The sequence below is a fragment of the Paroedura picta genome, chromosome 2 (genome assembly GCF_049243985.1).
Source record: "Paroedura picta isolate Pp20150507F chromosome 2, Ppicta_v3.0, whole genome shotgun sequence".
NCBI lineage: Eukaryota > Metazoa > Chordata > Lepidosauria > Squamata > Gekkonidae > Paroedura > Paroedura picta.
In genome coordinates, this window is record NC_135370.1 from 84,919,886 (window position 1) to 84,943,863 (window position 23,978).

The 23,978-nt window shown below is 44.4% G+C and overlaps 1 protein-coding gene across 1 annotated transcript in view; it reads left to right on the forward strand.

Moving 5' to 3' along the window:
* The first annotated feature begins 206 nt into the window (after window positions 1–206).
* Window positions 207–23,978, forward strand: part of CRACR2B (calcium release activated channel regulator 2B) — a 57,556-nt gene continuing 33,784 nt past the window's right edge. Inside the window, exons 1-6 of the mRNA XM_077319077.1 lie at window positions 207–597; window positions 4,475–4,571; window positions 16,179–16,240; window positions 18,051–18,272; window positions 19,806–19,917; window positions 23,167–23,326. Coding sequence (XP_077175192.1) covers window positions 18,072–18,272; window positions 19,806–19,917; window positions 23,167–23,326 — 473 coding nt within the window. The 5' untranslated portion in view covers window positions 207–597; window positions 4,475–4,571; window positions 16,179–16,240; window positions 18,051–18,071. The remainder of the gene's footprint in view (window positions 598–4,474; window positions 4,572–16,178; window positions 16,241–18,050; window positions 18,273–19,805; window positions 19,918–23,166; window positions 23,327–23,978) is intronic.

Genomic DNA, 23,978 nt, shown 5'->3' on the forward strand with positions numbered 1-23,978 from the left:
GAGGCGCTTTGCCTCGAGACACCTGCAAGGGGAGGCGGCGACGGGAGCAGCAGACTCGACGAGCCTGAGTGAAAAAGTTCGCGCGAGTCCATTTCCGGGTTGGGAGGCATCTTCTCGCGCCGCTCCGGCCGCGCTCTTCAGAGCAGCCCGCCTGGGACTCGCCTCTTGTGCCCGGCCAGCCAGCCGGCCTCTGGGAGCAGGTAAGGCGACCGGCAGGCAGCAAGCCGGCAGGCTCGAGGACCTTCCTTATGGCAGAGAGCGCAGCAACTGCGGCCAGCCGTGCAGGTGCCGCCGGCTTTCCCGTTGGTTGAGCTGCAATCGGCGAACAAGGTTTCCCCCTCCGGCATGCCTCAGGCTCCTTGCCGTGCAGCGGGGGCTGGAGCGGGGGAGGCGCTGTTTGGGTTGCTTAAGTAGTCTCGGGAAAGGATCTCGCTTCCTAAAAGGCTCTCAGGAGGGGAGGGATGCGAACTGAAGGGATTCACGTGCTCTTGGAACGGGATCGAAGGCGATTAGTCATTTGCTGATAGGAGGTTCACACAGGTGGTAATGACTAAAAGTTAACGTGTCTCCCTTAAAGTCTTTTTTCTTCTGTGGAAGGTGAGTTGTCTAGCAAAGTCGACTTGATCTTTTTCCCATTCTGGAAAAGCATTCTGTTTTGTATCACAGGCAGCAATGTAAAAGGTGAAGCAGTTCCGTACTGAGAAAACCTCCTGGTGTGAAATTTCTACTTCCAGTGTAACTGTTAAAACCAGTCTCGCCAGCTAAGGTGGTGGAGACCTAGCTTGCGATTCCTTATTCTACTAGGGCTCTTGTCTGTATGTTGTACCTGCTCCAATGTGGCCCAACGCCAAAATTTGAACAATGACGCTTTCCCTTGTACTGAGATAAGTGATGGGGAAAAAACTTTGCCTGGTTTGTGCAAGCTCCAATTAAAGGCACAGAAGCACAGCCAATGCAATGAAATAAAAGCAACAATCCCAAAGAATTTGGACACACTATAAATACTATGTCCCTGTCCTGCCACGTTGCTTCCCCTGTAAGAAGTTCTTTAGCATGACAGGCAGAAAGTTGGCAGGTGCAGGTTCCTTCTGCATCGCTGAGTTGCCGAAAGCAGTTTATTTTCATCTTGTCAGTTTTTTGTTAGAGCAAATCATTTTATCATATACTTACCCCACTGGAAGTTTTAGAATGCTCATCTATTTCGGAGGGGAAAAAAGAGTTTTGTGGCATTCGGAAGACAGCCCCAGAAAGTTTATGTAACATTTAATCTGTCTCTAAGGTAGTACAATGTTTCTTTTTGTTTATGGTCTGGTCTCCTGCAAGGAATGCAGTACTCTTTCTGGGATAGCTAAGCAAATACAGCAGGGTTACCATATTGTGAAAAGCAAAGAAGATGACGTATTTCCCAGTTGATTGCTTCAAACAACAGATCACTATGACAAATCTCACTTTAAACATCCCAACTATATAAACTGAAGTTTGCCTCCCCTTGGGAACTATAGGGCTCAACAGGCTCAGCCCCCCAACCGCCAAAGGGCACCAGTATTTTTTTAAAGAGCCCCAAAGAGAATGGATACCAAAAAAAAGAGGACAAGTCCTCTAAAAAGACTATACTCATGGTTTGGCAGAACAGATCTATGACCAAAGAACAGATTTATGCCCACTATACTGCTCTTGTAATTAAATGTCTGAGGAAAGATTTGAATCCAAGATACTCAGGGCTTAGCTCATTATAGATTTATAACCCAGTAACTTTTAAAACTTTAAGTATGTGGAGATATCAGCTGTAAATTAAACCCAATGGGTTACTTTGTTTTGTTGCCAAGAATGCAGTCCAGAACAATCACCTTCAAAAGTTTTAAAACTTCCCAACCACTGTTCATGGTTGATTCTTACTTATGTCTTCTTGTTGCTGTTTTGAAAACAAACACACTTGATATAAAATTGGGCCACAAACTGTTGTTGGGTTATGGGCACTAATATGAGGAAACCTTTTTACTATAAGGAAACATTTTGCTGTGATCTTCGGCCTGGTTAGAATTATTATCCTTGTCTCTCCTCGTGCTGGGTGTTTCCAACAGCTGCTCTCCCTTTGCCACCCGCAATAGCAGTTCATGATGCTTGATAATAAAAGTCTGTTTTTAACATAAACTCTAAACATGAATCATGGGGTGGAGGAAGATTGTGTGATAGGGCATTCTAAGCAGTGCTGTGTGGTAGGGTGCAGGCCTCCTGAGGGCAAAAATAAGTAAATAAATACTATTAAGAAATTACAGATCATGTTGCTTGACATTTCTATTTTAACATCCTCATACTTAGGGCTGCATAGTGTGCTCAGGTGATTGCCATGTATTGAGAGGTAAGTATGAATGAGATGGATAGAGAAACTTCTTTGTGTGAACAAATTATGTGGCGATATAAGCACTTTTAAGAAAACTTCAGAGTAGTTGGTGATAGAGCACAACGTCCAAGTTAGAACTGATTGCTGTAGTCATGGAACTACATCCCTGCTCAAATCTTCTCCTATAGATTTGGCATTGACTGCCTTAAAGTTTACAGGTATATTGCAAGGCCTGCCCTCCCCCACAAGATCTGGGAAGCCTAATTTTATGTCTCCGTGGGGAGTTTTGTTAGGCGTCCATGTGTCCCTGTGGTCTTTGAGGCAGCATGATATAGTGGTTAGTGTCAGACTTAAGATCCGGGAGAACCTGCTTTGCTCTACTCCACTCTGCCGTGAAAGTCCACTGGGTGACCTTGGGCAAGTTCCTCATTCTCAGCCTAACCTTCCTCACAGGGTGGTTGTCAGGATAAATGGAGGAGTGAAGAATGATGCAAACTGCTCTTGTCCCCATTGGGGAGATATGTAGGAGGAGAAAAGCTTTGGGGGGGTACCCTGCTTTTTACTACTCAGAAGTCCCAAAGTGACTTACAAACGCCTATCCCTTCCTCTCCCCACAACAGATACCCTCTAAGGTAGGTGAGGATGATAGAGCTGTAACAGGACTGTGACTAGTCCACGGTCACCCAGCTGGGTGAATGTGGAAGAGTGAGAAATCAAACACAGTTCTCCAGATTAGAGGCCACCACTCTTAACCATTACCCCAAGTTGGCTGTCAAATAAGGTATAACAATCTAAACTTTTCAGAGGTTTGGGACCTTGGACCCATTATTAAATCTTTGTGCCTTGGTTTCCACTCATAAATGGAGAATAAAAGCAATCTGCCTGTCTCATGGGTGTGTGAGGCTGATATTTGGGGAGCTCAGATGCAGTCATTTGAGATCTTCTCCATTCAGCTCTCCATATGTTGTCACCTTTGTATGTTTTCTGCTATAGGTGGCAACACTCTTATGACTTATTGAAACTTTTCTTTGTAACAAAGAACCAAAACAAAATTAAAACTATGATTACAATAGTAAACTATAACAAAATTAAACACTCTGAACCAGAAAACAATGAAATAGACCAACCTCTAAAGCCATTCAAATACTCTGAAATAGTCTCTTTAAAATTCAGCTTTGCATCTTTTCCTAAAAACAAGAAAGGAAGGGGCCTTCCAGTAGCCCCCAGGAAGCAGCTTCTATAACACAGGGGCAGCTACAGAAAAGCCCAAGATTAGGCCATGTCAGATTCTAGTGGTCTAAAAATGCTGTAGAAATGAATAATGAATCTCTTAGGGCCCCTGTTCTCCACTTCTAACATCTGAAGTTGAAAGAGAGCATCAAAGTGCAGATGACTCAGTTTCTAGCCAGAGATCTTTTTGATGTGAACTGCAGATTTTACTCATGTTACCTAAGTGCAGTTGACAAAAAGGGTGAGAGGGGCACATTCTTATAAACATGAAACAGAAGCAAGTGGGTTGCTTGATGAAGAAAAGAGGAAAACAAAGCACATTCATTCTTTTCTCCAATAGTTCAAGGAGATCTGGCTAAAATCCATTTGTGGAAGAGAGTATATTTGCCTGTGTGGTCTATTTTGAGTCATTGAGATTTGTACATTTGCATGTAGCTCTTTAAACCCCATATTTCCTGCAGTTTATTGTGTTCAATCTTTTTCAGTTAACCTGTACTTACTCAGCCTCACATGAATACAGGAAGCAATGCCACATCTTGAATAAAAGTTCTGTTTTTTTAATTGAACTGTCCATCTAATTAACTAAGTACTGGGTCCTGAGGGATGTCTATAGAACTTGCTCTCATGCATCTACCCTTCCTGTGGGGAAACACTAAGCAGAATGGCACAAGAAATCAAGAAACATGTCTGACAGATGGAAAGTAAAATGAAGATCTTCATTGCATTGTTGTGGATGCAGATCTTTTGGTCCAATTGACATGCTCAACACTCTGTTTCGGTTACATCCCAGTGCCAAGGTGATTGGCGACTTTGTAAAGCCCATGGATCTTTCTATGCTGGATACAGTTGGGATGGAGTTGAGGCACATTGTTTTCTCCTAATTGTTTCTGTATTTATTTTTAGGAGGAAGCCTCTCATGTGGCAGGGCCCATGTAAGAATCATTGTCCTCAACAGTGTCAAAGCTGTGCCATCTTTACTTTACCCGATGGAGTGCTCTTTGTAAGTTGCTTCAGCTTCTTCCATTGTGGGAATGGAATCTGCAGCTCTAGTAAACAGCCATGTTCAGCGTTCATATTTGGATTTGAGTTGAGGCATTGATACAGTAAGGACTTCTAGTGTAATCAAAAGATAGGGGAGCATATAGATAAACTTGCCTCTATTTTTTCTGCAACAAAGTTGTACCCTGTCCTAACTGGATTGCATTAGTGATGGCAATATCAGTTTTTTTAAAAAGAAGAGGGCGCAGGAGGGGCATATGGAATTAAAAAACTGAGATTGTTCCATGTTGTTGCTAAACATTAAAGGTAGTTCCCAAGCCTGCAAATGTTGAAGTCCCTAGCCTAGGTTATCAGCCAGTAGACAGTAGAACCTGGAAATGAACTCAGATCATGCTCTCTGTATTATTTATTTAGATTTTTATACCGCCCTTCCATATGGCTCTGGGTGCTTTACATAAAACATCATAGGGTAATTACATAGTGCATCGTAACAAATATAACAGTCATAGCATAACATATCAACCAGGCCAATATTTCAACAGGAACGGTAACTTTGACAGAATCCTTGGGTAGGTCAGATTATTCAGTCATGGAAGGGGGTGTTTGAGGGGGGACCAGTGGATGTTGTTGGGTCAATTGGGGTCAAACAAATGTCTGGTGGAGGAGCTCCCTTTTGCAGGCCCTGAGAAATTGTGGGAGTTTGGGCAGGCCCCTGATCTCTTCAAGGAGCTCATTCCACCAGGTGGGGGCCAGGACAGAGAAGGCTCTGGCCCTTCTTGAGGTCTGGCATGCTTCTTCGAGGCCAGGGATCACTAGCCAGTTGGAGGTGGTGGAGTGAAAGGCTCTTTTGGGGGTATAGGCAGGGAAGCGGTCTCTCAGGTACACTGGGCCCATACCGCATATGGCCTTGAAGGTAAGTACCAAAATCTTAAGTCTAATCCGGAATACAGTTGGGAGCCAGCTGATTTGTTGGAGTATTGGAGTACAGTGTATTTTCTACACTGTGTTCATAGAATCATAGAATAATAGAGTTGGAAGGGACCTCCTGGGTCATCTAGTCCAGTGGTCCCCAACCTGCGGGCCGCGGCCCGGTGCCGGGCCGCAAAGGCCATGGCGCCGGGCCACGGCTCCCTCTCCCCGCCCCCCCCGCAGTAAAAAACTTCCCAGGCCGCAAGCTTGCGGCCCGGGAAGCTTCTTACTGCGGGAGGGCGGGGAGAGGGAATCCGGGCCGGCCGCGCCCGTGTGGGCCGCGCCCGCTCGGCCCGATCCACGGGCACGGCCCGCGGGTGCGGCCCAGTGCGCGGGCACGGGCCGTGGGCGCGGCTCGGTGCGCGGGCGCGGCCCGCGGGCGCGGCTCGGTGCGCGGGCGCGGCCTGCGGGCGCGGCCCGATCCGCGGGCGCGACTCGGGGCGTGGGCGTGGCCCGCGCGGGCGCGGCCCGATGCCCTGCCGGTCCCCAGCCTCATAAAGGTTGGGGACCACTGATCTAGTCCAACCCCCTGCACTATGCAAGACTCTCACAACCCTATCGCTCATCCAGTGTAACTTGCCACCCCCTTGAACCTTCACAGAATTAGCCTCTCTGTCAGATGTGGTGCACAAAACTGAACACAGTACTCCAAGTGAGGCCGAACCAGAGCAGAGTAATCTGGACACAATACTCCGTTTGATACAGCCCAAAACCCCATTTGCCTTTTTAGCCACCGAGTCACATTGCTGCCTCATGTTCAATGTATGGTCTACTAAGACTCCTAGATCCTTTTCACACATGCTACTGCCAAGACAAGTCTCCCCCATCCTATATTGGTGTAATATTCTTATTCATATGAAGGGCTTGCCCATGGGTTGCCCAATTAAACACTATATATATTGTATTGCAGTGATGTTTAATTGAATGATTGAGTGAATCAGTGCTTCCTGATTCTCTCCTGCTTCCTTGGGTTTCTTTCTGTCTTCTTGTCCAGATTTCCACTCAAGTGGCTGTCTGTGTTCTCCTTGGCTCTCGTTTTCACATGATTGGTAACCCAGTACTTCTTTCTCCCTCACCTAGGGTTGTCGGGTCCCTCCTGGCTACCAGCAGGGGATGCGTAGGGTTGCCACATCCAGGTTGTGATGTTCCTGGAGATTTGCAGACGGAGCCCAGGGAGGACAGGGACCTCAGAGGGGCACATGCCATAGAGGCCACCTTCCAAAGCACCCCTTTTCTCCAGGGGAACTGATCTCAGTAGTCTGGAGAGAAGCTGTGACCCCAGGCGATCCCCATGTCCCACCTGGAGGCTGGCAACCCTACTTTCACCCCGTTGCTTTTTAAAAAGTTACTTGTTTAATTAACCTAATATCTCTATGGAGGAGCATTACATAAAAGTAAAGGATCTTTCCTTTGACAAAGTCAGTAGCTTATTTGTCTTAGAAACGTTCATCTTTTATCTTTCCTCAGTGTTTATAATCTCCAGTTATGACACAGATCGTTTGCAGTGTATAAATGATTTATTGTCTTTCATGTGATTCTAAAATGTTTTTAAAAATCCTGTTCATATCCCAGATGAAATCTTATAAAAACAGATAATGAAAGAGGGAAATAGAATCTCTGAACAGGCCAGGCACTCCTACCTGGGCATATACTGCACCTTGAAGTATGTTTGTTTTTGCTGGGCAAATATTATCTTTGAGGGCTGATTTGGAGGCTGATCAGGGACCAACCAGGAAAATAAAGAGCCTTAAGCAGCTCCATGAGACTCATGGTCATTCCACCAAAGGACTCTCATTGAGTGGGCTCCCTTTTGGCTCCACGATGAAACTTGTGCTCCTTGATAGCTTCTGAGACAGCCAAGGACAGCTTTGCCTCAGCTTACAGCTCTGTACCTGCAAAACAATCCTTGATGATTCAGAGAGCAGCTTTTGGTGTCCTCTTCTTCTATCTTCCTGGGGAATAAAGCATGTGGTAACAAGTGGTTTCAAGGCTCTGTTGAAGGGAATTGCTGTTGCTGGGTATTGGCACTACTGAAGGAATGTGTTCAAATTTCAAAGTATGTAACCGTGTTAAATTAGAACATTTTCCTGTCTGTACTTCTTCCTTGTATTACTAGAGTATTGCATCGTTTTTCTTACATCATCACCAGTCCAAGTGAATACAACAATTTGTTCAGCTGTGATGAAAGTTGAAACCTATTGAGAATTCGGATGGAATGCCGTGTCATAGTTTGGCATTTCATGAACAGGCCACATGCTCACTTTGAGCACTTCCTCGCCCACTGTCTTGTGTGCATTGTGAGTCAATTAGTGGCTTTCACTGTAGCAGAAACCATAAATTGCTGTTACTTCCAACAAGACAAATTATGATTTGCACTTGTGAACTGCTGCTTGAAATTGGTTTGCATGCCAAGTTGAAAAGGGAAGGAGAAATTGTAACTTTCAGGCTCAAGAACCTATAGTTTGCATTAAAATGAAAATAATTGAATATCAGTACAAGTGAAATGCTATGAGACCCATAATTAGATCTTCCTAGCATTTAAAAAGTGCTAATAGAAAAATAATGCTAACAAAGCCATGTAGGGATTCGGGCTGTGGAGAGGAGAGAGGTTTAACTTCCCCGCCCAATTAATGCACCAGTCAAAACGAACCTTTTCTCTGGGTTGTTAACCCTCAAAAAACCAAAGTTAGGTAGCCACCTCTGTTCATTTGAGACTAATAACTTTTCATGTGGCAGGGATGGTTTCAATCAACAAAAGGGCACCAGTGAAGAAAGACTTATTCTAGAGAGGATGATTCATAGAATCATAGAATCATAGAGTTGTAAGGGGCCATACAGGCCATCCAGTCCAACCCCCTGCTCAACGCAGGATCAGCCCTAAGCATCCTAAAGCATCCAAGAAAAGTGTGTATCGAACCTTTGCTTGAAGACTGCCAGTGAGGGGGAGCTCACCACCTCCTTAGGCAGCCTATTCCAAACTACTCTGATTGTGAAAAAATTTTTCCTGATATCTAACCTATATCGTTGTACTAAATGATTTCCATATTTGCAGTGAGCAATTCTAAAATAATATAAAGGGCAGCAGAAGGGTCCACCAGGTATATATTGATTTTCACCAAGATCATGCTGATGAAATTCATATTTTGTCAATATCATGGATATTAGTTTTGACTCTTCCACAAACTGAATATTTGCTCTATTTTCAGTGCTGCTGAAAGTAATCTCTCTCTGTTTTCCAATAGTTGGTTTAACCAGCAAATGGTCTTGTTATAGGTTCAGGGTGAGAAGGTGTTTGCTGTTTAAGGTGTTTGCTAGGAGTAAAATATATCTGTGAATTTTAGTTCTTTGACAGGAGGAAAAACGAGGTTTCTGTGTTGGTACTTTGGATACTAGGGTCCCAAAAATGGTATTGGGAGAGACTCCTAGGGGCACAGTTCAGACATGCACAAATCTCTGCACCAAAAAATCAACCCTTTTCTCACTGCTGGTTCCAGTACCCAGCTCTTTATCTGATATATATATATATATTTTTTTTTGGGGGGGGAGGGGGTTAAATCTCCACACCTGAAAGGAGCTACCTTCCTTTTTTTTTAGAAGCAGTGAGAGCATTGGATAGAGAAGTGTTCACTTTTAGTTACAAGCTGTTTTTGTACAGTGCTGAAGATGCTGTTCCTGATTCCCAGTTCTGCATTAAACATATAGCAGCATAAGCAGCTGGGGTAACAAACTAGACTTTAGACAACTGCTTCCCTAGTGTACACTTTGTCTGGCAGGCTGTCTCCTTAGTGATGCTGTACCATTGTCTGCAGTCCAAAACTCTATTTCTTAAACAATACGCTTGACCATGCCAAAACTTAGGAATAAGGAACAGTGCAGTTCATACTCCTGAAACATAATCGTTGAATCACTTCAAATCTCTTACGCTCTCACGCCATCCATCCATCAATCCATCCATCCATCCATCACTGGTGACTTTGTTCTGGCACTTGGGAGTTGGAAACCAACGTCAGCTTCCTGTTGCAGGCCAGGTAGCATTCTACATATCCTGTTTGTCCCAAATTGTATTCTATTTTTTTTTGAGGGGCCAAGGGGTTTCAAAGAATGTTAAAATGTGATAAGGTAGAACAGTAATTAATAACTTTCTAACAGTCCCATGTTGGTCGGTTCTGGGCATTTGAATTCATGGGAGGGAGGCTCGGGAGCCCACTTGGATGATTTTAGTTTTGGTCAACGGAACACCTAGCCACAGTGATCCATGCGACGGTCACCTCTAGACTGGACTTTTGTAACTCGCTCTATGCAGGCCTGCCCTTAGCCCTGACCCGGAAACTACAACTAGTTCAAAATGCAGCAGCCAGGATCCTCACAGCAACACCGTGGAGGTCTCACATCCGGCCTATTCTCCACCAGCTGCAATGGTGACCAGTTGAATTCCGGATCAGACTAAAGGTTCTGGTAATTACCTTCAAGGCCATATGCGGTCAGGGCCCAGTGTACCTGAGGGATCGCCTCCCCGCCTATGCCCCCAAAAGAGCTCTGCGCTCCACCGCCACCAACCAGCTAAGGATCCTGGCCCTAAAGAAGTCCGTCTGGTCTCTACCAGGGCCAGAGCATTCTCTGTTCTGGCCCCCACCTGGTGGAACGAGCTCCCGGAGGAGATCAGGGCCCTGACGGAGCTTAAACAGTTCCTCAGGGCCTGCAAAAAGGAGCTCTTCCGCCAGGCATTCGGCTGAGACCAGACGTAATCAACAGCGACCGAAGGGCCCCTGTTGCCCCCCGCCCCCCCCCCGCTCAGAATTCCACCAATAAGCCCTGGACCTATTTGTACTGTTACATTGTTGTATTGTTATATTGTACTGTTACACTGTTATCTGGTTACAACTATTAGTTATTATTATAAGGTTATTCACATGTTTTTATAGACCGTTTTATGTATTGTTCCTTGTTATTATGTAAACCGCCCTGAGCCTCCAGGGAGGGTGGTATATAAGTATGATTAATAAACAAACAAACAAACAAATAAATGCCTGGTGGAAGAGGTCTCTTTTGCAGGCCCTGTGGAATTGTTCTAGTTCTGTCGGGACCTGGATCTCCTCTGGGAGCTCATTCCACCAGGTGAGGGCCAGGACAGAAAAAGATCTGGTTGAGGTCAAGCGATGGTGCCAGGGATGACCAGTCGGTTGGAGTTGGCGGAGCATAAAGTTCTTTGAGGGGTGTAGGGGTCTAGGCAGAGAGGCAACCCCCAAGTACACTGGGCCCAGACCAGAACTAACAAAAAGAATGAAGATATTTCAGGGAACATGAAAGAGATTCCCAGATGACACTGACTGAACTGGGGCATGGTTATGTTTCTCAGCCCCACCCTAAAGCTTCACAGCGAGAGAGTGAGTTAATAGGATTGTGTTGTGCTTTGCATGAAAAGTTGAGGGTGGGGATAGTGTGCAACATCTGTGATTTGGGAACGCAAACAAGTTTTGCCTAAGAAAATTAATCACTTTAGAAACTGGGGTGCACCAGTTTTTTGCTTGAATATTAACCCTTTTGAGTTTCATGCACAGTTTTTTCTTTGACCAAAGAGCAATCTGTTTTGCAGTCACTATTGTCATAGCAGAGCTACAGCTGAAAAGTGGCAGATTTGCCTGAATATTCAAGACATGATCCTCTGCATGTGCTAGAGGATTAAATTCCCCATAAGTGAAAAAGGGGGTTAATTCTCTGAGTCAGGATGGAAGGTAAGCAGGTCTTACCTGTACACTGTTTTGTTCTTGAATGTGTTGAAAGGTTAATCTTTCCAGAACGGATGAAGCTGATAGAACAGCGAGTACAAGGTGAGAAGCACTATTGTTTAGGAACCCTCCCTTCTGCTTTTAATTTCAACAAATTGTTGTTGACCTTTTAAATCCATCCTTCTGGAAGGTTATGAAAAGCAAGTGAAAGGTTCTTTAGGCTGTGATCTCTACCTTCTCTCTCTCTCTGCCAGTTACACATACAAAGGGGGGGGGAGCTACTGAAGTGACTATCTTCCTCTCGTTTTCTGAAAGGACTTTGAAATATGGATTTGTCTTGAATTTTAATCCTCCTTATTTTCTCTGGCTTCATATGTAGATAGTTTACTGGGCCTTTAGGCAGGAAAACTCTAAGCTAACTGATTATTCATGCTGATAAAAGATGGCTGGTACAAAGTATACTTCCTCTCCAAAAGGAACATTACTGGATGAATGGACCCAGTAGAGGCCGTGCCACACATGCTGCCCTTTTCTCTTACTATGCACTGATATGTGGAAGAGTTATTATTACTTATCATATAACATGTGTGTAGTATGTCCAGGAGATCCTAGGATTGTCTGGCAGCCAGGCAAGAGGTGTTTAGAAATGGTTTGCCATTTGCCATTGCCTGCCTCCCCGAGTCCTGGTTCTTCTTCCACCTGGGCTTAAATGTCTGTTTTTAGCTGACACTATAGGCTGAAGGCCAGTGTAGTAGAGTAGAATCATAGAATCATAGAATCATAGAATCATAGAATCATAGAGTTGGAAGGGGCCATACAGGCCATCTAGTCCAACCCCCTGCTCAACGCAGGATTAGCCCTAAGCATCCTAAAGCATCCAAGAAAAGTGTATATCCAACCTTTGCTTGAAGACTGCCAGTGAGGGGGAGCTCACCACCTCCTTAGGCAGCCTATTCCACTGCTGAACTACTCTGACTGTGAAAAACTTTTTCCTGATATCTAGCCTATATCGTTGTACTTGAAGTTTAAACCCATTACTGCGTGTCCTTTCCTCTGCAGCCAGCAGAAACAGCATCCTGCCCTCCTCCAAGTGACAACCTTTCAAATACTTAAAGAGGGCTATCATGTCCCCTCTCAACCTCCTTTTCTCCAGGCTGAACATTCCCAAGTCCCTCAACCTATCTTCATAGGGCTTGGTCCCTTGGCCCCAGATCATCTTCGTCGCTCTCCTCTGTACCCTTTCAATTTTATCGATGTCCTTCTTGAAGTGAGGCCTCCAGAACTGCACACAGTGCTCCAGGTGTGGTCTGACCAGTGCCGTATACAATGGGACTATGACATCTTGTGATTTTGATGTGATGCCTCTGTTGATACAGCCCAAAATGGCATTTGCCTTTTTTACCGCTGCATCACACTGCCTGCTCATGTTTAGTTTACAATCCACAAGTACCCCAAGGTCTCGTTCACACACAGTGCTACCTAGAAGCGTATCCCCCATCCAGTAGGCATGCTTTTCATTTTTCTGACCCAGATGCAGAACTTTACACTTATCTTTATTAAATTGCATCTTGTTCTCATTTGCCCATTTTTCCATTGTGTTCAGATCTTGTTGAACTCTGTCTCTATCTTCCGGAGTATTTGCCAGTCCTCCCAATTTGGTGTCATCTGCAAACTTGATGAGTAGTCCCTCCACCCCCTCATCTAGATCATTAATAAATATGTTAAAAAGTACCGGGCCGAGCACCGAACCCTGAGGTACCCCGCTACTCACCTCTCTCCAGTCTGATGAAACACCATTGACAACAACTCTTTGAGTGCGGTTCTCTAACCAATTCCCTATCCACCTAACGATCTGAAAATCCAGATTGCAGTCCTTCAACTTATCCATCAGAACATCATGGGGAACCTTGTCAAAAGCTTTACTAAAATCCAAGTAAATGACATCAACCAAATTTCCCCGATCCAGCAAACCTGTTACTTGGTCAAAAAAGGAAACTAGGTTGGTCTGGCAGGACCTGTTGGAGACAAATCCATGCTGACTTCCTTGGATCACCAAATTGTCCTCCAGATGTTTGCAGATCGCTCCCTTTAATATCTGCTCCATTATCTTCCCCACAACAGAGGTCAGACTCACTGGTCTGTAGTAATAGATGAGCTGTGAGGCAGGAAGTACCTGGTTCAAATCTTACTTCATCCATGTACTCCTCAAATAGCCTTGAGCTCTGCCTATAATAGTTACTTTTTATAATACATAGGTAAGAATGTCGGCCCACATTAAAGGGAATGGTTGTAAGGATTAGTTAGTAATGATTATTAAGATAAAGATAAGATAAAAGATGACTAAAGTAATGGATTTAAAATACTTCAACATGGGGGAGTTACTTTTGTAATTCAGGCTACGTGTATGCCAGGTCTCAAAAGCCCTCAGCCTGACCATCTGTTTCCAGTGCCAAGTCTGAACATCAGAACATGTACAAAAATGAAAATGTCTTGAGTAGGTTCAGAGCTCATTTTTCCAACTGTTGAGTAACTACTGATGGGTTGTCTGTCAGGAAAGCTTCACGGGTTCTGTTTCCAGATGGCAGTGAGCTCTGGCATCTTTCCTCTTCAAGAAGTTAAATATTTGTAGGCATTTTAATAAGTTTTCTGATAAGGAAGCAGGTTGTGTTAATGGGCAGGGGAAGCTACATTCTGAAACTATTGAATACATTTTTTCAAAGGTTATGATGAATCATCATCTTTTTTTCCTTTTCCTGTGACTTTTCAAGCTGCCAAGTGCTACTGCCATTTGATTTGTATCCTGTCTGAAGCAGCAGTTAGACAAACAAGATAGGATGTTTCTTTAGGTGGTGAGCAATACATGGATTCAAATTGGTCATTATCTTTTATAAAATGATCCAGGAGTATGCTGACTTCCTTGCCATTTCGACTAACTCTTTTCTAATGTAGATAATGCTTGTAATTAAATAAACCACCTGCATTCCTCGTTCAGAGACAATGTTGAGGTCCTGAGATCAGATATAGCAGTTTGGTGAAATATTTATTTTGTTAGCAATTGCAAAGACAATGTCCTTACCAGTGTTTGCATTCTGATGGAATACTCTAATACTGTGGTCCCCAACCCCCGGTCCGGAGACTGGTACCAGTCCATAGATCAGTCGGTACCAGGCCGCAGCTCCTCCTCATCCTCCTCCCTGGCTGCTGCCTCAGGGGCTGCCTTGCCACTCTGCTGCCAGCTCACCTTTGGTGCTCTGCAGTGGCCGCCATGGCTGGGGTTCCCCCTCGGTGTGGCACTGTGCAGTTGCTGCTGGCAGCACCCCCCAGGGGACAGCGGGAAGTCAGGGGCGCCAGCGGGAAAGCAAGTGGAGCAGGGGCTCAGGCTACGTCCCTCAGCATAAGACTCCCCCCCCCAGGGCCTCAGTAAAATTGTCAAGCGTTGACCGGTCCCTGGTGATAAAAAGGTTGGGGACCCCTGCTCTAATAGAATACTAAGGCTAGTGGAGTGGTATATTCCAGTTTGGAGGATGTACATAGACATAGATTGTGCCTTGCTTTCCCTTATTTTTCCTTTTCCAACTCCCAAGTGCCAGAACGAAGTCACCAGATTCTTTCTTTCTGCTAATAGTTTCATCTTTTTAAAAGATGCCAATCTTTTTCTCAAATAAAGTGAAGCCTCAATCTGTTTTCCTGCCCTTGCTCAAAACCTCTCTACCCTATCGCCTTTCAAGGCATCTCAGGGCTTCCCATGCCAGTTGTTGGTGCACGTAGGTTGTGATTTCCTCTGTGATGTTTGGTTCTGGAGGGGTGGCCCTGATTGCCAGCTATGGCATCTCGGGATTGCCCAGTCCAGGTGTGTAATGTGCGAGAGTTGGTTCATGTTGTGTGTTGGGAGTGGGATCTTGTATCCATGGGTATCCATGTGGGATTGAATTGATTGGGGGGAGCTGATTGGGGCAGGAACAGTCACTTCTGTTGGGGGGTGGGTGGGGGTTGGATTGGTTGAGTAGGATCAGCTTGGTTGGGTAAAGAACAATCAATGGGGTCAGGTCACATTGGGTAAGGAAGTAATCAATTTGGATTTGGTTGGGTAGATGGATTAATTAATTAGGGGTTGGGACAGGTTGGATGGGGAGTAATCAGTTTGGAATTGGTTGGGTATGTGGTTAAATTAATTAGGGGTGTCATTGGGTGGTGGCTGAATTAATTAGGGGTCAGATCAAGATGGATAAGGGGGCAATCAATTGGGAGTTTGTAGGTGGATGAATTGAGTGGGGGCATTGTTGTGGGTTGATATATCAAGGGTTTGTGGATTGGCAGATTGCCTATCCATCCCCCCTTCCCTCTATCCCTCCCTCCTTTCCTCTATCCCTCCCTCTCCCCTCCTTTTTATTATTTTCCCTCCTTCCCTCCCTTTTTTTTCCTGTGTCCACAATGATTCCCGCCTAATTTCCCCTCCAGGTTGGATTATTGTTCCTGCCCAAGTCTTTATCCCTCCCCCTTCTTTCTCTCACTTTCCCCCCTCTTTTTTCTCTGTGTATATAATGATTCCAGCCTGATTATTTTCCTTCCCGCTTGAATTATTATTCCCACCCTAAGTCTCCCCCCTTGGCAAACAGCAGATGAATGAATGTTCTTGGAATTTTCGCTAAGGTTTCATTTTGTAAACCGTTAGTCTAGACTGCTTGAATTAAGAAAATCTTTACTTTAAATAATTGTTTAGTAACTGTTAGGGACAGTGCTGAATGCCTAACTCTTTGTTTACTGTTGAGGGTTTTTTGTAAGTAGTTCTATGCCTATAATGCTCTAAGATGAGAGTATACTTCATTTGCCAACATATCCAGAAATTACTGCCACATAAATTGTTTGTATTTAGTGCATTTTTACCTCACCTTTCCTTCTTCTCTCCATTTTAGCTTCACAACAACCCTGTGAGGAGGAATAGGCTGAGAAAGAGTAATTGCCCCACAGTCACACAGTAAGTTTTATGTTGAGTGGGAATTAGAATCCAGGTCTTTCCTGAGGAAAGGACTGTGTCCTGAGGAAATGCTTGAATATATACTCTGTTGTGAGCAGAAAATGATACTACTTGACCCCTATCAATGATGTCATATTAATTTCCACTTACATCGAGGAGGATCAAGCCTGTCTGTGAGAAAGAAAATTATACTTGCACAGACATTGTGACAGGCTAACTGTGCTACAAACATGTTTAATTATGGCTATATGAAGGTTTCATACTAGCTTCACTCTCGTGGTCCAGTTGTTTATTATCACCCCCAACTGTAGTTTGCAGGTTTTGAGTATCTGGATCAGTACTGAGGGTGAGCATGGTTCAGCACTTGCCAAGGCTCAGCAAGTTCTGCCGCTAACACTTGCCCCATCTCCTCATAGGAGACATACCTGGCAGTATTGGAGGAACCAAAGCCATGCTCCAGTCCTGCCTCCAAGCACCCTTTCCATTAAATATTGGGAGATTACCTCAGAGGCTTTTCCTGCTTTCTGGGAAGCTCATGGGTGGTCTCCCATTTCTTGGAGGAAGGAACGCTGCAGAAAGAGACTCCAGGAAATGGGAGATTGCTCTAGAGGCCCCTGCAGCATGGTGAGATGTTATCCAATTTCTTGAGAGTTGGGACACTGGAGGGAGTGAAGCAATGTTGTCAGGCTTTCATTGGCTCTGCCGGAACCAAGGAGAGCATGAACAGCCATGCTCTGCTCCCTCTAGTGGAGACACAGTAGGGTTATGGAGAGGAAAGGATCCACAAAATGGGCAGCTGTAACAAAAGCCTCCCTGTGGATTACAAATATCTGTAACCCATTCTGCTGAGAATTCTTGGTTAAAGATCTCAAGCTCTGTTTGTAGAGTTTCTCTTCCCAGGTTATTTGGGAAAGGGAATTATTCACAGTTTAAGGCTGTAGCGTGGATATGCTCTATGGAAGTAAATCATGGCTTCCAACAGCTTGTTCAAGGAGGTAGGGCAGTCTTAGGAACTGAAGAAGCAGTGCCTTAACTGTAAAATATTGTCTTATGTGAAAAGGGATCCAGAGGGGAATCAGGAAATTACAAGTCAGTTAGGTACTTTAATGGAGGATAAGTTTATCAGTGGCTACTAGCCACATTCAGAGGCACTAAGCCTCTGAATCCCAGAGCCAGGAGGCAACATCAGGGGAAGGCCTCGGCCTCTATGCCCTGTGGTTGGCTGTCCAGAGGAACTGGTTGGCCACTGTGAGACAGGACTACATGAACCACTGGTCTTTGACTTTCACCATGTCTGTTTTAGCAATGGTTTTATTCCTTCCTGTTCCTGTTCAGTCTTCTCCTAAATTGATTCTGCCAGGATCTTGTCCTTATTGTTCTTCCCTTGGCAACCAGTAGCTGCCAGCTGAGAACAAAGCAAACAGGGAGTGGAGGGAATGGGGCAGGCCACTGTGTGCCAAAGTCAGTGGCCCTCACCCCATTCTTTGAAGAATGCTGTCTTTGGGACAGAGGGTTCTGTGAAGGAACTGTATATTTAATCCTTTTTTGAAAATGGGAATGCCTTTCCTTCCCTTAAGTTATCCTTTAGTAAGAGAAAAAAGACACCTCCAGTACCTTGTTTCAGAATTTCTGTTACTAAGGAGTATAATGATAGATTTTAATTTATTGTGTGAAGGAAGTCAATAAATTAAATTGTACTGAAATCAGAGGGGTTGTTTTGTACTTTGGATGTTTCATAGCTATCTATAAACTGTTTAAGGAAAAGTGGTATAAAAATGTTTCAAAATAAATAACTCTTTTTGCTTTTCAGCAAGGAAAGAGCTGTGGGGTGATGGAAAGGCCTGTCGAAGAACTTCCTCAGAATTGGCTTCAGAAGGATGAGGAAGAGGTTGTTGCAGCCTCCCATGTCTCTGCCTCTCTATGCTTGGACAATGTGGAAAAAATGCAGGCAAGCATGTTGGAGAAAGCCAGAGAGCTTTTCCGGCTCTGTGACAAAGAAGAGAAGGGCTTTATAACCAAGTTTGACATGCAGGTAAGTAGAGGAGGTGACTGTGCCTCCTAACTCGTGCACCACTGGAACTCCGTGTACTCTGTTCTGCCATAAGCAGATCTCAGTTGCCTTTTATTGTTTTAGAGGTGAATTTTATCAACATCCTGAAAGAGAAAAACCACATCTTGGACTAGGGTTGCCAGTTCTAGGTTGGGAAATACCTGGAGACTTCGGGGGTGGAGCTGGGAGTAGGTGGGATTTGGGGCAGGGAGGGACCTCAGTAGATTATAATGCCATGGAATCCACCTTCCAAAGCAGCCATCTTCTCCAGGGGGACTGATCTCTGTAGTCTGGAGATGATTATAATTCCAGGGGATCCTCCTTGACCCATCTTGGGATTGGCATCCCTACCTTGGAAGTCTGTACTGTTTTAACAGTTCATGCACTTGCTATACACTTTTGCTGACATATGACTTGGGGAGCTCCCAAATATTTTAACTAAACTTGACATCAGTATTATATAGCTTTTGTCATGTTTTTCTTCTGAGTTACTGCTGCTAAACAGACTAGGGAGAAAAAATTGATCATTTAGTGAGCCAACGTGGTATAGTGGTTAAAGAATGATTGACTCTGATCTGGAGGAACTGGGTTTGATTGCTCCCTCCTCCACATGCAGCCAGCTTGGTGACCTTGGGCTAGTCATAGCTCTTGCAGAGCCCTCTCAGCCTTACGTCACAGGGTGTCTGCTGTGGGGAGAGGAAGAGAAAGGTGACTGTAAGCCACTTTGGGATCCTTTTGGGTAGTGAAAAGTGAGGCATGACAAAACCAGCTTTTCTTAAACTCAGATGAATCATGCAGTTTGCTTTCATACTGTGCTCTAGTTCAATCTGGGCAGTGTGAAGGGGTCCCCAAAGACACCACTATATGGTACAGCCATATTAGAATACTAAGGGGCAGAGAAGTGGTTAACATTCTATAGTGTGCAAAATAAATAGCAAGAATAACTTATTTGTTAAACAAGAGCTGGCCTAACTGGCGAGTTGTTAGAGAATGAATTCTGCAGTGCCATATTTTGTGTGCGACTGTGTGTGCAGCCACACCCCCACACATGCCACCCACCCACATATATTTCTGTTAAATTTAACAAAATCATTTGGCACAAAGGATTGATGATCATGAACAGATTGTCTTCAGCACAATTGTACTGAGGGACATGGCTCAAGACAGGCTTTTTGCATCCTCATCAGGTGATGGATTATGTTGTTGCTTTCTAGCTTTTTGCTGCTACCACCTGATGTTTGTTCTGAAGTCTGGGAAAAGAGCAGGATTTCTTGGCTGTAAGGCATCTTCCTCAGGGTAGGCCTCTCTCCCCTTTGGACACTGATCTGGAAGAGGCTTCTTCCTTTCTCAGGCTGTCTAGCCTGGGCTTGTGTAGTTGAGGACCATTGAGTTTTCAAAAGGTACAATTTGCTGTATGAGAATCTGGTCAGTTGACAGTAGGAAACGGGATAGAGGTTTCCTCCCTCCTTGTTCTGATTTATGTTTCAACATCCTGGATTTTTTTTTCTTCCACAGAGGCTGCAAAGTGAACTGCCCCTGACTACTGAACAGCTGGAGGCTGTTTTTGACAGCCTAGAGCAAGACAATAATGGGTATCTCACACCAGTTGAATTCAGTATGGGACTAGGTAAGAGGAATGAGGGAGATGGAGAACATCTGATACAATGACAGCTGCTACAATTTAGCATGTGGGTGGGGTCCAGTGGTCACCAGGACATGGCCTTGCTCAGACCAATAGCAGCAAACATTACACAGTGAAGTGGGGAGGCACTCAGGAATCGACAATGAGAGGTCTTGTGGTAATGTAAGAGTTTTGGCCACCTTCAGTAGTCATAGAAGCTTGGGGCTAATCTAGTCCAACCCCCTACTCAATGCAGGATAATCCCCCCCCTACCGCCACCCCAAGCTTATCTTTACAAAATCCTGCATTCATTCTGGTGCATTCTGTGCACAATACTGAATGTCATGCTTGTAGCTTATGATTGTAGAATATATAAATACACACACACACACACTGTTGCAGAGATGGAATGGTCTTGTGTTAAGCTGTCTCTCTGTAAACAAGGAAGCTTTCCCCGGTGCCTCCAGTGGTGGAAAAGGCTGCTTTTCACACTTCCAGTTTTTTTTGTTAAAGTTTCTTCTCCTGCAAAGGCATTCTACAGCAGACTCTGCCCTACAGAGGTGCACCTGTGGCAAAGTATATCCCAGGCTGTTGTGCTGAGCAGGAGCTTCCTGGAAGGAGGGCAGAAGCTCTGCCGGCATTCCTGTGGCCTGCTGCTGATTAGGGCTAGCCAAGTCCTCTTTTCTTAGGAAAACACTCTAAAGTCAACAGTTCCAGGCATCTGACGTGAAGAGGGCTGATCTAAGAGATCAGGAGAGGGAGCTGGGCAAGAAGGTAATGACGTGATCTTGTTTTTACTGGAACACAGTGGGGTTATAGTATGTCCAGTACAAACAGTGGCATTCTGATGCTAGACAGACAATGCAGGGGCTTGACCAAAGCAGCACGCATGGGAACTGTGAATGACGGAGTTGAACAATGGCTGGCCTGTGTGGCAAACTGTCAAGAAGACTAGTTCTCAAGAGACCAAATCAGTGACGTATCTGGGAACAAAGTAGAGAGAGCTTAGTCCTCTTGTGCAGGATACTGAATGGGGTCCTCCTTGATTTTCAAGGCCATATGCTGCATCCACTAGGGCAATAATGCTTTACATTAAAGAGGCAGCTGGTAGCAGGCGATCATCACACAGACTTGTACCTACCTCATTTTGTGCCTAGAGCCAGTGGGTGGGGAGCTTAGTAACATGGGAGCTGGGGCTGAGGTCTCTGCAGAGAAATGTCCATCCACAAACCAGCCCCCATGAACCAGCCCCTTGAGGAGCAGCAGCAGAGGGGCTGGCCCTCAACTTGTCCTAACATTGGGAAGGTGGAATGGGGGACTGAGGCCATTGTGTGGGCAGCCGCTGCACTCAGCCTCAGGACTATGTCACTGGAGTCAGGCTGCTCGTGGCCGGCATGTGTGCTGCCCAGCTGTCCTCCACTTGCTGCAGCAGGGATCACTGGGTGCTGACTTGACTGGGCCCAATGTGCCCCCATTAAATACTACCATTGTTACCACCTAGTACTAAATTCAATATGGCTCAACTTAAAAGCAGATTCAAAATGGAAGCTGCATAGCATAGTCATTTGTAATGGTTTATCACAAAGTCTGGGAGAGCTTCAGCCTATTAACACAAACCTCCAAAAGAAAGGGAGTTTCAGTGGCTTTGATGACCTTTTGGCATGTGAGCCACTGCAGGCAGTAGGCTCACCACGGGATAAAAAGCCTCGCATGAAGCTATGGCTGGCAGTCTCAATGTGTGAACTAGTATTTGGATTGCTAAAACAGTAGATTGCTAAAACAGCACAACAGCCTGGGCACCACTTTTGAACCCTTACGATTTGTAAACACTTCTTTAGTACAGATTTAATCTGGTTTAAGTAAATTATCCCCCAAGGGAATCATGGAACTATAAACCAGGGAGAAGGGTCGTTAGGGATCTGAAACTGAATTTTGAGGAGTCACGAACTATAATTCCCTGGATTCTTTAGATAAAGGCATGAGATCTTCTGTGCAATTCTAATCCTATGCAGTTACTCTAGTAGTCTAAGCCAGTTGATTTCAATATGCTTAGAATGGAGTAACTCTGGTAAGAATTGCATTGAAATGTGTATGATGCAGATATTAATATATAGAGCTAACATGGCCTGTTTTAATCTCAAATATTTGTTAGCCAACATAATTTTATTTATTATATTTATATACTGCCCTCCCTGGGGGCTCAGGGTAGTTTATATAAAACGTATAAACAATCCATGAAACAATCCATTCCATAACATATAAATAACCGTAACATTGATACTGATCATTGTAACAGTGCAAACAATGCAAACTGCAATCGTGCAAACAGGTCCAGAATGCACTGATGGAGTTCTGGAAGGGAGGGAGCAGGGGCCCTTCAGATGTTGTTGGTTATGCCTGGTCTCAACCAAACCAAACCAAACCAAAAGTAATAAGAAGAGAGGGGCAAATGAAGATTTGAAAGATCTTTCTATTGTTTTTTTTCTGAACTCTGAATAACAAGCTGGGTAAGAAGACTAGTGATAGAGCTATTGCTTCATCTGTTTTTGCATGAGTCATCTTCAAACTACTATCAAGTAGACTACAGTGTGAAAGGCCAAGATACTTACAATTGGATATTGATCCAAGTGAGAAGCTGTGCTGGTCTGAAGCAGCAGAATAAATTTAGAATCCAGTGGCACCTTTAAGACCAACAAAGTTGGACTGAAAAGCTGTTTGACCAGTGATGATTGTTTGATATTGCCAAACATTTGGAGATGGCTATACCCCTGAAGAAATCCACTAAACTCCTACTTTTTCTGAGTTGCAAACAGAAAGTTAAGCATGGTTTCAAATGTCATATTATACTTCCCCTCTTGCATAGTAAATAGTATGTTTTGCTGTCTGCCTAACCATGACAACTGTAAGTGTTGAAACAGGAGACAAGTTCATTCAGTTTTTTTTACTTATCCAAGGCCTAATGGGAGCCAGGAGAGAACCTCAGAATCTATTTTGAATACTGTGATGTAGCCCTGAAACTTTGGAAGTAATGTTAGTGAGGGAATATCTTCAAGCACAGGTGAAGAGTTCTCTCCTATCCATAGAATACTCATAGCCTACCTCCATGTCTCTGGGATGAGAGAGCATAGCTGGGTCAGACTCCCAGACAGCATCTCTTCTTAGAAATTAATCACAAAAGGGGGCTGGAACAGCCATTTGCAGCCTGTCTTTGCTCCAGAAGTTGATGCCCCCATCTTTGTTTCCTTTGCCCTATAGGGAAGTTCATAGGAATTGAGCAGTACCAGAGCTCTAGAAGCCTTAGACATGAGGAGACCTTTGAGTCAGGCTGGTCTGATGACTTGGACCAAGCGGATGAAGAGGAGAAGCGGTTTTGTTCCATGATAGAGCAGCTGGAAGCATCCCAGGTGTTTGAAGAGTAAGTCATCTCTCTCTCTCTCTCTCTCTCTCTCTCTCTCTCAGCCTGAGTACAATCTGTCATTGCTTTGACATTTTGGGTCATAGTCTTTTTGTTAACATTTATGTGTTGCATTCTCTAGAACAAAATGTCAGGGAGTGAGGTTATGCATAACTCTCATAGTAACTCCTCAGCATTTCAGGAAGAAGCTTTGTTCCACAAGATGCTTTTTGAAAATATTTTCTTGCACACTCACAAATTACTTTTAGTCACAAAATGAAGACTCTTGTGCTGTAGTGACGGTTTTTTGTAAAGAAACCTGCAGGGCTTATTAGAAACCCTGCCCATTCTCTAAAAATACTTGGTGAACACCAGAAAAGATGTTGGTGGGTGCCATGATGCCCACAGGCACCAGGTTGAGGACCCCTGCTCTAGAGTGTTGCTGTTACCTGAAATAGACTAGACTCCTGAATTTATGATGAGGAATTAACAATTTTAGGAGATGCTTTGCAAAAGGGGCAATGAGCAGGATTCTCCACCTTTGTATCTAGTCAAAAATCTTAGAGGCAGTTTTTAGAAATAGAAATTAGAAAAGATTTTTTATTAAAAACAAAATAATTCCCTAACATACGAACACACAAATTTAAGCTAATTCATATATACAGAAGAAACA